The 13188-nt window shown below is 33.4% G+C and overlaps 1 protein-coding gene across 1 annotated transcript in view; it reads left to right on the top strand.

The window, feature by feature from the left end:
- Nucleotides 1–13188, top strand: part of ICE2 (interactor of little elongation complex ELL subunit 2) — a 90277-nt gene that overhangs the window by 44015 nt on the left and 33074 nt on the right. The window contains exons 5-10 of the mRNA XM_012658032.1: nucleotides 1583–1720; nucleotides 2545–2661; nucleotides 2835–2994; nucleotides 3946–4127; nucleotides 7838–8837; nucleotides 9557–9732. Of these exons, the coding sequence (XP_012513486.1) occupies nucleotides 1583–1720; nucleotides 2545–2661; nucleotides 2835–2994; nucleotides 3946–4127; nucleotides 7838–8837; nucleotides 9557–9732 (1773 nt within the window). The remainder of the gene's footprint in view (nucleotides 1–1582; nucleotides 1721–2544; nucleotides 2662–2834; nucleotides 2995–3945; nucleotides 4128–7837; nucleotides 8838–9556; nucleotides 9733–13188) is intronic.

Below are 13188 nucleotides of genomic sequence, written 5' to 3'. Positions count from 1 at the left end.
TTTTTTTTTGAGACAGAGTCTTACTCTGTCGCACTGGGTAGAGTGAAGTGGCATCATCATAGCTCACTGTAACCTCAAATTCTAGGCTCAAAGGATCCTCCTGCCTCTGCCTGCCAAGTAGCTGGGACTTACAGGCACATACCATGATGCCCTGCTAATTTTTCTATTTTTAGCAGAGATGGGGTCTCGCTCTTGCTCAGGCAAGAGCTCCTTGAACTGAGCACAAGCAATCCTCCCTCCTCAGCCTCCCGGAATGCTAGGATTACAGGCATGAGCCATCGTGCCCAGCCCCTGTTCATCTATTAATGGACACTTGGGTAGCTTCCACCTTTTAGCTGTTGTAAATAATGCCGCTAAGCATTTGAGTGTATGTATATCTGTTCAAATCCCTACTTTTCAAGGCTTAAATGTAGAAGTCTCATGTTCAGCTCCACCTAGATCTTAGAACTGGTTGAATGAAGCATTTGCCCTCGAGCCACCTCACCTTTCATGGGTTTTCTTACTGCTCACTGCCCCTGTTTCTCTGTGTGTTTGAGGTATATTTATTGATTTATGGTTCTTGGAGATTTTCTTAGCTCTTCACCAACCCCAGCAATGCATAAAAATTGTTATATTATACTTTATCCAGGATCTAGTTTTATTTGAATAGGAGGGTTCTTCAGTGTATCTACTCTACCATTGAAAAATTGGAAAAGGGGTTATGAAACTACACATGAAAAGATATACTGGAGTAAAGCTATTGTTTTGTAATGTCACACATTTTACAAATGTCTGAAGGTAGAGGGGATATAGACATATGATAAAGATATTGCTAAGAGCTTTTGTGATATAAAATATATTCTAAATGATTCAGATAAGGTTTGTTGACAGATGAAAAAATAATGTATTTTAGAAGATAATATATGTGTGTATTTTAATTATAAACATCTCATCTCCCCACCACCAACACAACTGTGTGTCTCAGAGTTATTTACATATTATCACAAGTGGCACATACTCTTCTTGGGTAAAGCTGTGAATTTTATTTCCTTACCGATTATATTTCCTGATAAATTATTAATATTTTTAAGAGTTTGTAGAGAATAAAATACTAAGTACACCATCATTTGAATTAGTTTCAACATCTCTCAATTATTTTTTGATTGTAGATTAGAAAGACCTGTAAGATAACTACTTACTTAATTCATTGGTCTTGGGAATCCTTTTAGAGTATTAAACTTATTTCTAATCATTCATATAACAGCTTTTATTTCAGTAAAATGTGTTGAAATTTTCATAGGACTTTCTTTGACAATTTCTTAAGTAGCATAGAAAATATGATATGATGTGTCTTCTCTATTTAATTTCAAATTATGAGAGTGCTAATTTTAATATTATTAAATATCAGTATTTAAAGAAATTAGGTTAAAAATTGTTATGAAAATAGATTAAGTAAGGAATATACAACATATGTATTGTTAGAAGCTTGATTGATGAAATGAAGCTAATTTTTGCAATAAATAATTATATAGTCACATGTAACTAAAATTTTTTTGCCTTATAAGGGAAGTACAATACAAATGAATTTTTCTTTGTTTTTTAGCAAATTTTAAAAGCTTGCATTGAACAAGTGAAAAGGTATCCAGAATTTTATACTCTTCATGAAGTCACCAGCTTAATGGGATTCTTCCCATTCAGAACAGAGATGGGATTAAAGTTAGAAAAAACTCTTCTTGCATTGGTAAGGTTTTTCTTTATTTTTTAGCAAATTTTAAAAGCTTGCATTGAACAAGTGAAAAGGTATCCAGAATTTTATACTCTTCATGAAGTCACCAGCTTAATGGGATTCTTCCCATTCAGAACAGAGATGGGATTAAAGTTAGAAAAAACTCTTCTTGCATTGGTAAGGTTTATCATGTGAAAAGTATAAGCTTTTTTTGTCTAAAACATATCTGTATTTCATGCATATATTATTTTGTGTTTTAATTTTGAGCAATATTGAGATAACTTTTAAAATATGTAATACAAATCTGTGTCCCTTTCTTTTTATTTTATAGATCCAAATACTTGATGTTTTAAAAAGTGCCACTACTAACTTTATTTCTTGATTTCCTTTTCTTACTTTCCGTTTTTCTTATTGCCCCTGAATATAAGCAGGAAGCCCTTTTTCTTTTAAGGTATTTTATTCACAAACATATTAAAAATAAGTGTGTACAGAGTATATTTTAGTTTCTACTATATGCTATTATGATTTGTACTTCATGAAAAGAGAGGATAGAATTTAAAGTGGCATCTAGCAGAACATGGTGCTTTAAAAAAAAATTCAAAGTGGCAGGGAAAATTCTATGAAACCCTTCTCTTGAATCTTTTTTTTAAAAAAACAAAACATTGGTGGTGGTTGTCAAGTAAAAACATGAATATCTTGGCTTAAAGAGGTTCTAAATTTGACATTTGCATTTAGAGAATAAGTTTCAATTAAGAGTTTTGTATTATGAAGGATACTTTTCTCAGAAAAAAATACATGAGAATTTTTATAGTAAAGTGATTTGTTTTTTTCCAATTTAGGGCAATGTAAAATATGTGAAAACAGTATTTCCCTCAATGCCTGCAAAATTGCAGCTCTCAAAAGATAACACAGCTACCGTTGAAACACCAGAACAAACAGCTGAAGCTATGCATTATGTAAGTACCAAGGTGATTTTGGATCTTCCTAAATAATCTTTTATACCTCACAAAGTACATATAACCTGATTGTTCTAAAGTGCCCTTTCTGACTGTCTTCATTCTTTTTATTACTTTACCAAAGAAATTTTCAATAAGTATAACCAAGTAACAAGTTATGTGTTGTTTTTCAGGATATTAGTAAAGATCCAAATGCAGAGAAGCTTGTTTCAAGATACCACCCTCAGATAGCTCTAACTAGTCAATCATTATTTACCTTATTAAATAATCATGGACCAAACTACAAGGAACAGTGGGAAATTCCAGTGTGTATTCAAATAATACCTGTCACAGGTTTGTCATTTGCTATGTCAAGTAATACTCCGAAAAAGGGGTTGGAATAGTTCCACTTCAGCTGTCTAAACATAGGTGGTCATTTGTCAAACAAAAATATAAGTCTTGATTTAAGGAGGATGTAAATTTGACATTTACCTTCAGTAGAACTTTTTCATATATAAAGCTACTATAAAATTGATACTTCTAAATGAATGATTAGGTCTATAGTACCTGAAGTCATGTTGGGGGGTAAGAGAGAAGTAACTGCGCTAAGGTGGCCAAAAATACATGAAATGGTGAGGTTCTGTCTTTCACTGAAATGAAAGGAATGCAGTACTTTATTAGACAACCTCAAATGGGTGAGTTTCTAGTACTTATTTGTCTTTTATTGGAATTCAGAATTACAGTAAGTCTGTACTTATAAGCAGTGGGATAGTCTCTCTTTTGACAATAAAATTAATATTTGCACATTAATTCCTCTATATGAAAAAATTATTCCCCCTATTGTTAAGGTTTATATATTTTTTTCATATCTTCCAGAATTAATATTACTATATATTACAACATAAATACAATAAATAAAAGACTACATCTAATGAAACAGAACTACAAATTAGAGTTAAATGTATTAATAATATGTTCTTGATGGTAAAAATTTCATCACTTTTTGCAAGTTCATATAAGGACTGAGTAACAATGGCAGTAAGACTATAACAGTAAAAAACAGAAAATCCTTTTTAAACATTGTTAGAAAGAGAACATATTTCTCCTGCCAGTTGGATTCTCTTGCCCTTAGATTTCTAAGGGACTTTAAAATCTTCTAGTCCAATGGTGGCAAATATGTGGGACGTGTGCTACTACTGTCCTGTCCTATGTCTCTTTAGTGATCCTTATTTCATACATCCTGTTTTTTTTAAAAATATGACTATTAGATACTAATCACCCCTTTTCTTCTGTTTCTGTTTTAAGGTTCAAAACCAATTAAAGTAATATATATTAATTCACCACTTCCCCAAAAGAAAATGACAATGAGAGAGAGAAATCAAATGTTTCATGAAGTTCCATTAAAACTCATGATGTCCAAAAACACATCTGTTCCAGTCTCTGCAGTATTTATGGACAAACCTGAAGAGTGTATATCTGAAATGGATGTATGTAGTGTGTTTTTTTTTCCTTAGGGGAATGTACTTTTTTATCCTTTTGAAGCCTAAAGTTTTATTGCAAGTCTCTAAGCCTAATAATTAAAAATACAGGCCTTAGATTCAAACTTAAGATTGAATTTCAAGTCTAGCTAGACTTTAGGCAACTAACTTAATCTCCCTAAGCCTCAGTTTTCTCTTTCTTTTTTTTTTTCCTTTTATTCCTCCCAGTTTTCTCTTTTCATACAGGAAGGGTGTTAATACCTACTTCACAAGGTTGTTGTTGAGGGTTAAGTTTGGTATTACATATAAAATACTGAGCACAGTTTTTAGTATGTGTGTACTAAAAACTCAGTCAATGATGATGGTAGTCATGCTAATGGGTTAATCTGAGGTTTTGTTTCATTGGTCTCATTCATATTCAAAAGTTGTTCAGTGTAAACAGGAACAGATGAGCTTAATTTGGTTAGTACAGAAAATGTTTGGCCAGATTGTTAATCCTTTTCAGTATATTTGGTAACTGTATGACCTTGGGCAAATTATATAATCTTTCCATGTCTAGTTTGCTCATCTGTAAAATGGGTATCATGATTACCTAACTCATAGGATTGTTTGGGTTTAGATGAGGTAACACATGTAAAGCATTTAGAGTGACACTTGACACTCTATAAATAATAGGTTTTATTATTCTGTGTGTTTTAAAATATTTTTTCAATGATTATTAAAGACATTGTTTATCAAAAACTTGATTTATTCATTCCACAAATTTTTATTAAGTAGGTGTTGTTCTGTGTACTGAGGATAAAGCAGTGAATAAAAACAAAATCTCTTTTCTCTCAGAGCTTACATTAGTGGCAGAGGGTGCAGATATTTAATAAAACAACAGCAAAAAAGTAGTTAGTGATAATGCTATGGAGAAAAATGGAGTAGGTTAAGAGGAAATAGGGAGAGGGGTGGGGATGGGGCTATTTTATATTCATGATCAAGATTACCTTTCTGAGGACAGGACATATAAACAGAGATTTCAATAAAGAGAGGAAGCAAGCAAAATTTAAAAATAAAATATAAAAATGAGCTCATTCAATTTTAAGGTTATTGACCTTTTGTATTTGTTTATGTTTTTCTGTATTTGCCATTTGCCTTTTAAGAAAGCAGTTCCAACTTTTCATACATTTTCTTCTTATACATTTTACTTTTTAAAATCTACCAAAAACTCATATTGGTGTGAGATGAATGTCAGGAGGTAACAAGTGCTATAAAGAATACGAGGGCCTGGGCACGGTGGTGTGCACCTGTAGTACCCGCTACTGGGGAGGCTGAGGCAGGAGGATCACTTGAGCCCAGAAGTTCAAGTTCAAGGCCATGATTATACCACTGCACTCCAGCCTGGGCAACAAAGCAAGTCCTCATCTCATTAATTAATTAATTTTTCAAAAAACATGAGGCAGGTTAAGAGGAATAAAAAGTGACAGTGACTCCTTTCAGTAATAGTAGACCAGGTAATTTGGACATATTATGAACGTTCATATTATGATGTCAATTACAAAAGCTGGATGAGATGTAAAAATGTCTTTCTTAGAAGCATTAAAGAGCTAACAAGATAGCGAGGAATTACAGGGCTGAGATTCTAAAGAAGACAGGAATTCAGAAGATAAGCTTGGGATCTTTTTGCCCTGGATAATATTTGCCAGTTCTGAAGAGGCAACTGAGAAAATCAACTGTGCTTTTGGCAGAATCACAGGACTAGGGGAACAAAAGTCAGAGTTCAGTTTTCCACCAAGGGCTTGGACCCCAGGAATAAGGGTGAACCAGAAATAAATCAGCTTTCTCAGAGACTATAATTACAGCCTGAGTTTTCAGGCCCTGAACTTCAAGTAAAATGCTTTCGGATTGCTAGTGTCTCCATACACCTAGGAAAAGTAGTGAAAATAATTCTTGGAGGAAGATAATGTCATTTTGAGCCTCAAATTATGATATTTCTGATTTTTAATGTCCAGTATTCTAATTGTTGCTTTCTGAGTATTCTGTGACTATCATTTTGATTTCTTCTTTTATTTAACAATTTGGAATGTTTTTAAATTTCCACGTGCTTGGATTTATTGTTGTTTGTTTAAATTTTTCTTAGTGATTTCTAATTTTGCTTCCTTCTGAACAGAGAGTAAGACCTTAGCAGATTCTGCTTTGCCCTATATTGAGATTTTCTTTGTATATTAATTTATAGTCCATTTTTAGAAATGCCCCTTGGATTTTGGGGAAGGAAAAGGTATATGTTTGTAGTTTATTTGCCTATGTGTTTTCAATCTTTCATGTATATTAGTTTCCATCATTTAATATTTTTCATACTTAATATATCCCTATTTTTACTTAGAGTGTATCATTAACACAAGTACAATTGTGTTTCTCTCAAATTTTCCATTTATTTTTCAGTTTGACTATATATTTTGATATTGTTATTTGGCATGTCACAATTCATGACCATTATCTATTTATCTGGATTTTATCCTTTTTTAACATAGTATTCCTCCTTTTTCTATCTAATACTTCTTCTATTGAATTCTGCTTTGTCTAATACTTATATTGCTATTCCTCCTCTTTTTGTTTCTTGATGGCATCTCTTGTTTTTAATCTTTTTGTGTAGGAATACCTCATTTAAGCAGCATATAGTATAATTTTACATTTTTACTAAATTTTATAGTCTTTATTTCAGTAGGAGTGACCGTTTACAGAGAGGCTACTTACTATGTGCCAGGCACTATGCCAAGAAGAGACTTTCTATATATAATTTCTCATTTACTGTTTAGAACAAATCCAAGAAGCTGACCCTATTATACCTATTTTAGAGATGAGGAAATTGAGGTTCAGAGAGGTTAAATAACTTACATGGGTTGATCTTTCTTACCTGTTGCCTGACTGCTGTTGGAATCTTTCTCTCAGATCTAGTTGTATGGGTGTAGATAACCCATCACCACATTCCCATGTTATTTATCTAAAGTGCTCTGCTCGATTGAGGAGAGATCTTCTGGTGCTTGTCTACTTGTAGAGGGGACAATTTATTCCTGAGTAAATTAAAGCTGTGTGTAGTTCTTCCATTATCAAAACAGTAAATGAAAAACTACAACCTTAATGACTTCATGTCCCAGAATGAAATAAACTTCCTGTTCATTTCTGCCCCATCTCTTATTACTGAGAGTTGTTTTCCCTCAGTAGATGTGTTAAGAAAGTCACTGACTGATGTTAGGGATGCACTAGAGGCTGGCGACATTTCTCTGGCTGCATTAGAAAGCGGTTTCCTCACAGTGGCAGAGAGGGGCTTTCTTCCTGCTCAGGTAAGCCATGGTGTCTCTGCAAGAGTATACAGAAAAGGCATAAATGAAAACCTACTGCCTTCCTGTTTTGGCCCTACATTTCTTCTTTGTGATCTTGTCTATTTTTGACTAGCAGAAATTCCTCTTGGGATATGGTAGTTCACAAGTATTCCCTGTTTCCTGTGCTGTTACAACTTTGGCAAATGTGTCTGTTTTTAAGAACATTTCAATAGAAAGGTAAGGTTAAACAGTTGCTAGTAGTTTGTTGTCTTTTTAAGCAAGAACATTTTAGAGCCATTAGACTCTTCTTTATGCTTTTAAAGAGCATGAGCTATGTATGAGAGAGATAGGGATGTTAAGAGATAGGAGAGGACAGCCTGAAATTTTTATTAATTATTTACCAATATATTTTTTAAGACATCCTATGAAGTTAATGAGTGCCGAAAAATTGAGACTCTTGAAAATTCGGATCTGGATTTCGATGATGATGTCACAGAACTTGAAACTTTTGGAGTAACCACCAGCAATCCATCAAAGTCACCAAGTCCAGCAAATACTTCTGTAGTACCCAACATGACAAATACTCCCACAGCCCCCAAAGCAACAGCTATACCTGTGGCACCAAGTGCACCAGACATTTCTGCTAATTCTAGAAGTTTATCTCAGATGCTGATGGAACAATTGCAAAAGGAGAAAGAACTGGTCACTGGTATGGAGGGTGGCGCCGAAGAGTGCAAAAATAAAGATGATCAGGAAGGTGAATCATGTGGTGAAAAGGTGTCAAATTCTGACAAGTCATTGATGCAAGATAGTGACTTGAAAACATCTGAGGCCTTGCAGTTAAGAAGTTCTAAGGAAATTGAAATTTCTAATAAAACTGATATGACTACAGATGTGGTACATGCCAATGATGAAAGACTAAATGTTCTAGAAAACATAGACAACTCAAAGGAAAAAACTGTTACATCAGAAGCAGCTAAAACTGAAGATGTAATTCTTTGCAATAGTGATACAGACGAGGACTGTTTAATCATTGATACAGAGTGTAAAAATAATAATAATAATGGAAAGACAGCTGTTGTGGGTTCTAATTTAAGCTCTAAACCAGCTAGCCCAAATTCTTCCTCAGGACAGGCATCTGTAGGAAACCAGACTAATACTACTTGTAGTCCAGAAGAATCATGTGTTTTAAAAAGACCTATCAAACGAGTGTATAAAAAATTTGATCCAGTTGGAGAGATTTTAAAAATGCAAGATGAGCTCTTAAAGCCAATTTCCAGAAAAGTACCTGAATTACCCTTGATGAATTTAGAAAATTCTAAACAGCCTTCTGTTTCTGAGCAACTCTCTGCTCCTTCAGATGCCTCCAATTGGCCAAAATCTGCATGGCCTTCTGCATTTCAGAAGCCAAAAGGACGTAAGTAAATATTTAAAAGGAACTTATACTGTTTTATCTGTTCCATTTCCTTAGATATTTCTCCCTCATTCCTTCACTTTCTCTTTGTCATAACCTGTTTTGTAATCTTTACATAGTCACTGATATTTCATTTATCCATCTATTGATCAGTATTTTAGCTTCTAAAATATCCTCTTTATAATAGATATGTGCCCAAGGGTATTTGGGTTTTGTTACCTATGTTTATCCAACATGTACAGTGGCTACTAAGCTATAGGTAACGTGGCTCACCAAATTGATGAAGAGTAAGTGCATCAAAAATAACCATACACATTGATCAATCCAAAATTTACGCTTGGTGTTCGACTGCAGTTTTGTGTGTTTCAATTTGTTTTAATTTTGTGAAATATAAATATCCTTAGCTCTCCCTAGATTAGTTATAACATTACTTTTTAAACTGTGTTTTTTCTTCTCATGATATGCTGTCTCACTAATTTATACTTTGCCTAGAGTTAGTGAAGGTAATAGTTAAAAGGAAAAGAAATGTAAAGTTTGGATTTCAGCTCTCACTGCAGTTCCACTAAAAGTAAACAGAAATGGTAATGGTGTGAGGGTTAATTAGGCAGAGGAAGTAGAAAGTTAAAGTTGATAGAAGTTTAAAAATAGTTAACTGAATTATTTTATAGTGGGTAAAGAGCTAATGTATTTTAAAATAAAAATGAGAAATATTATTTTTAAAGGATTGCCATATGAACTTCAGGACTATGTCGAAGATACATCGGAATATCTAGCTCCCCAGGAAGGAAATTTTGTTTATAAGTTATTTAGTCTGCAAGACTTGTTGTTACTCGTGCGTTGCAGTGTCCAGAGGATAGAAACAAGACCACGTTCTAAAAAACGGAAGAAAATCAGAAGAGTAAGTTGCTATTTGGCGAGTTAAGATATGGTAGTATAAGTAGACAATCAGCAAATATTTAACATCCTGTTGCTATGAAGTTTAATTTTAAATTGTTGATCGCTCTTATGGTAGTATTTCCAGGTTGAGTTTTTTTACTAAAATATTGAAATCAATTTTTATAAGGGAAATGTTTAATTATATATAATAGTCATAAATGCCAGGAACATTCTTGCATAGAATATACATGTTGAACAGCCCTAATCCAAAACTCTGAAATCCAAAATGCTCAAAATCCAAAACCTTTTGAATACTGACATGACTCCACAAGAGGAAAATTCCAACCTGACCACGTGTGATGGGTCACTGTCCTCATGCAGACAAAACTCTGTTTCATACACAAAATCATTAAAAATGCTGTATAAAATTATCCTCAGGCTATGTGTATAAGGTATACATGAAACATAAATGAATTTCATATTTAGACTTGGGTCCCATCCCCAATATATCTCATTATGTATATGTAAATATTCCAAAATCTAAAAAAAATCCCAAATCTGAAACAGTTTTGATCCCAGGCATTTTGGATAAGGGATACTCAACCTGTATAAACTTTATGAAAAACTGTACATCATAGATTTGACCTAGATTGGCACTATATTCCTGTTTTCTCTGTAAATTTGGATTTCCGTTATGACATGTGAGCCCCTTTCTCTCTAAATTTAGGTCTTTTCTTAACTCATTTTAGAAGTCCAAGTTTTGAAAGATAGGCTTTCACAAACATTTGGTCTTTCCAGGATTGTTAGAAGACCATATCTCTTCCTTTCTTTTTTTTCCCTGTTTTTTCTTTTGGGTTTGCTATAAATATTTTCCTCAGGAAAAAAAAGTATTTGCTATAGTTTGAGTAATTACTTCTTTCAGCAGTTTTCCATGTTTGATATTTGAAGTTCTCTTTCAAACTAGTTTGAATTTTTCTGTGAATGACTACTGAATTCTGGTAAATAAAGAGAAACTTCTGTATTATAATCGATTATGTAATAAATATTATAGTGTCTTTCCTTTAATTTTTTTAAGAGAATTTTTTCTGTTATATACATTTGTCATAGTATGCTTTTTTTTATTTTTAAGTTTTAGTGTCTCTGTCTCTTGTTATGTAACCCACTGCCCAATAAGAATCATTGACCACTTCAGAATGTCAGTGTGTTTTGGGATAGGGATCACATGAGTCCAAAATAGTAATGTTCCAGCACTGACCCTGTGGAGTATTCTCTGACTACTATATCATATCAAAGAATAACTGAAAAAAAATTAAAAAGGAAAAGTAGGAGAAACTTTTCCACACTGCTAATAACCACTGTAATGGTTTGACTACCATAACAAACTCTAAAGCTAATGCATCCAGGCCGGGCGCGGTGGCTCACGCCTGTAATCCTAGCTTCTGGTAGGCCGAGGCGGGCGGATTGTTTGAGCTCAGGAGTTCGAGACCAGCCTGAGCAAGAGTGAGACCCCGTCTCTACTAAAATTAGAAAGAAATTAATTGGACAACTAAAAATATATAGAAAAAATTAGCCGGGCATGGTGGCGCATGCCTGTAGTCCCAGCTACTCGGGAGGCTGAGGCAGGAGGATCGCTTGAGTCCAGGAGTTTGAGGTTGCTGTGAGCTAGGATGACGCCACGGCACTCACTCTAGCCAGGGCAACAGAGTGAGACTCTGTCTCAAAAAAAATAAATAAATAAAATAAAGCTAACCCATCCAAATCTAGGATGTATACTTTGTCTATCAGAATCCAGTGAACTTAGTGGAACTCTTGCTTGATGTTATTTTTATCCTTTAGTAAATAGAAGGAAGATTGTGAATAAATTATTAAATTCCTAAATTATTAAATTTCTAATTCTCATAATTTAGTTTTCATTATGGGTTCAGGCTTGAAATTTTAGAAACCAAGTGATTTCAAATTAAATATAAGGGTAGTGCTTTTTACAAGAGAAAATCAAGGAATGACAAAATAAGTTTGACATTAGTCTCCTTTAGATAAATGCTAATGTTCTCTGAATTAAGAGTTTACTTTATTTGCTAATTTCTTTCCTGTTTCATCTACATTTAACTGTGATAAATCTAAAAGCTGTAAACTTAAACATCTTGAATATATAGTGTCAGTGCTATAGATGGTATTTTCAACATTTTATTTCTTTAATTCTTACTTTCTCTGTCTCTCTGATTTATTTTGGGGCTAACCTCATTTCTTTCACTTCCTACCGTGTGAACCCATACCACTTTGTATTTCTTTCAGCTTGTAGTGCTTAGAAATTGTTGATGGCTGGTGTCTCTTAAGTAAGAATAGCCTAGGGAAATTTTGGATACTTATTTAATTCTTGAACAGGACAACTTGGTAAGGACATTGCCATTCATTTGACTAGACTGAAATTTGTCAGTGTTAAGACATAACCTTATAAGAAAGAATTCATTCTTCATCAAAATATGTCAAAACAGTTGAGCTCCAAAGAATATCCACATGGAAACCTTACATTTCTGATTGTGTCAGACTTGTAGTAAAATTCGAAAATTTTTTGTGAGGACTTATCATATTGCACCTATATGTAATAGTTTAGTAATGTACATGGTTTAAATCCCTTAGTAGACTGTGTGCCCCTTAGAATCGCGTCCTATTCATCTCTCTTTCACCCAAATATTTTATACCATAGAAACGCAATAAATAGGTACTGAATAAATGAGAAAAATGGAGAGGTAAGAGGGTATTGTTTAGGAAGGGAACTTTAGGGAGGTTGAGGCACTAGTTTGAAAAATTTTAAAGTGGTACTATTTAAACTAAATAGGTAAGAATATGTCCTCATTAATGTTTCCTTCCTAAAAACAAACTTGTTTAGATAAAGCTTTAAAATACTAAGAAGTCTCTTCAACCTCTGAGGTCCAACAACCTATCTCTCCTTTGTTTTTCCTTGGTTCTTCAATTCTGTGTTATCATAGTTGAGATTTTAGTTTCCAGTATCATTTACATTTCCTTATCAAAATTCTGCTTAATAAGAGCTGCACCGCAAAGGAGTTTCAAATGATGGGATGAAATGAAGAGGCAAATTTGGACCACAAGGTAAAGCTGGAATTTACTGAGTTCTGTACAAATTATGAAATCCAGACCAACTAAATTTGGATATTTTGATACTATCTGTTATCGTCTGTTTCAGTTAACCAAATATCCTAAGTGCTGTATGCTATTTAATAAAATGTACAAAAATTTAGATCCAGTTATTTTAAAATTTGTATTGGCATTCTAGGGCCATAAAAAAGGATCCTGAAGATGGCAAATGTTAGGAGGAATAGAAGATACCTAAAGAGTTTGATGAGCGAATACTAGCTATGAAATATTTATTTAGGAATGTATATAAAAGTTTAAAAGGTTTATGGGAAAAATTGGAAGATAGAACCAAGAAAACCTTTCACTGGGGAAAATAGGAACCACT

This window comes from Propithecus coquereli, unplaced genomic scaffold, assembly GCF_000956105.1.
Source record: "Propithecus coquereli isolate 6110/MARCELLA unplaced genomic scaffold, Pcoq_1.0 Scaffold57, whole genome shotgun sequence".
NCBI classification, from domain to species: Eukaryota; Metazoa; Chordata; class Mammalia; order Primates; family Indriidae; genus Propithecus; species Propithecus coquereli.
This window is presented reverse-complemented; position numbering and strand designations above follow the sequence as displayed.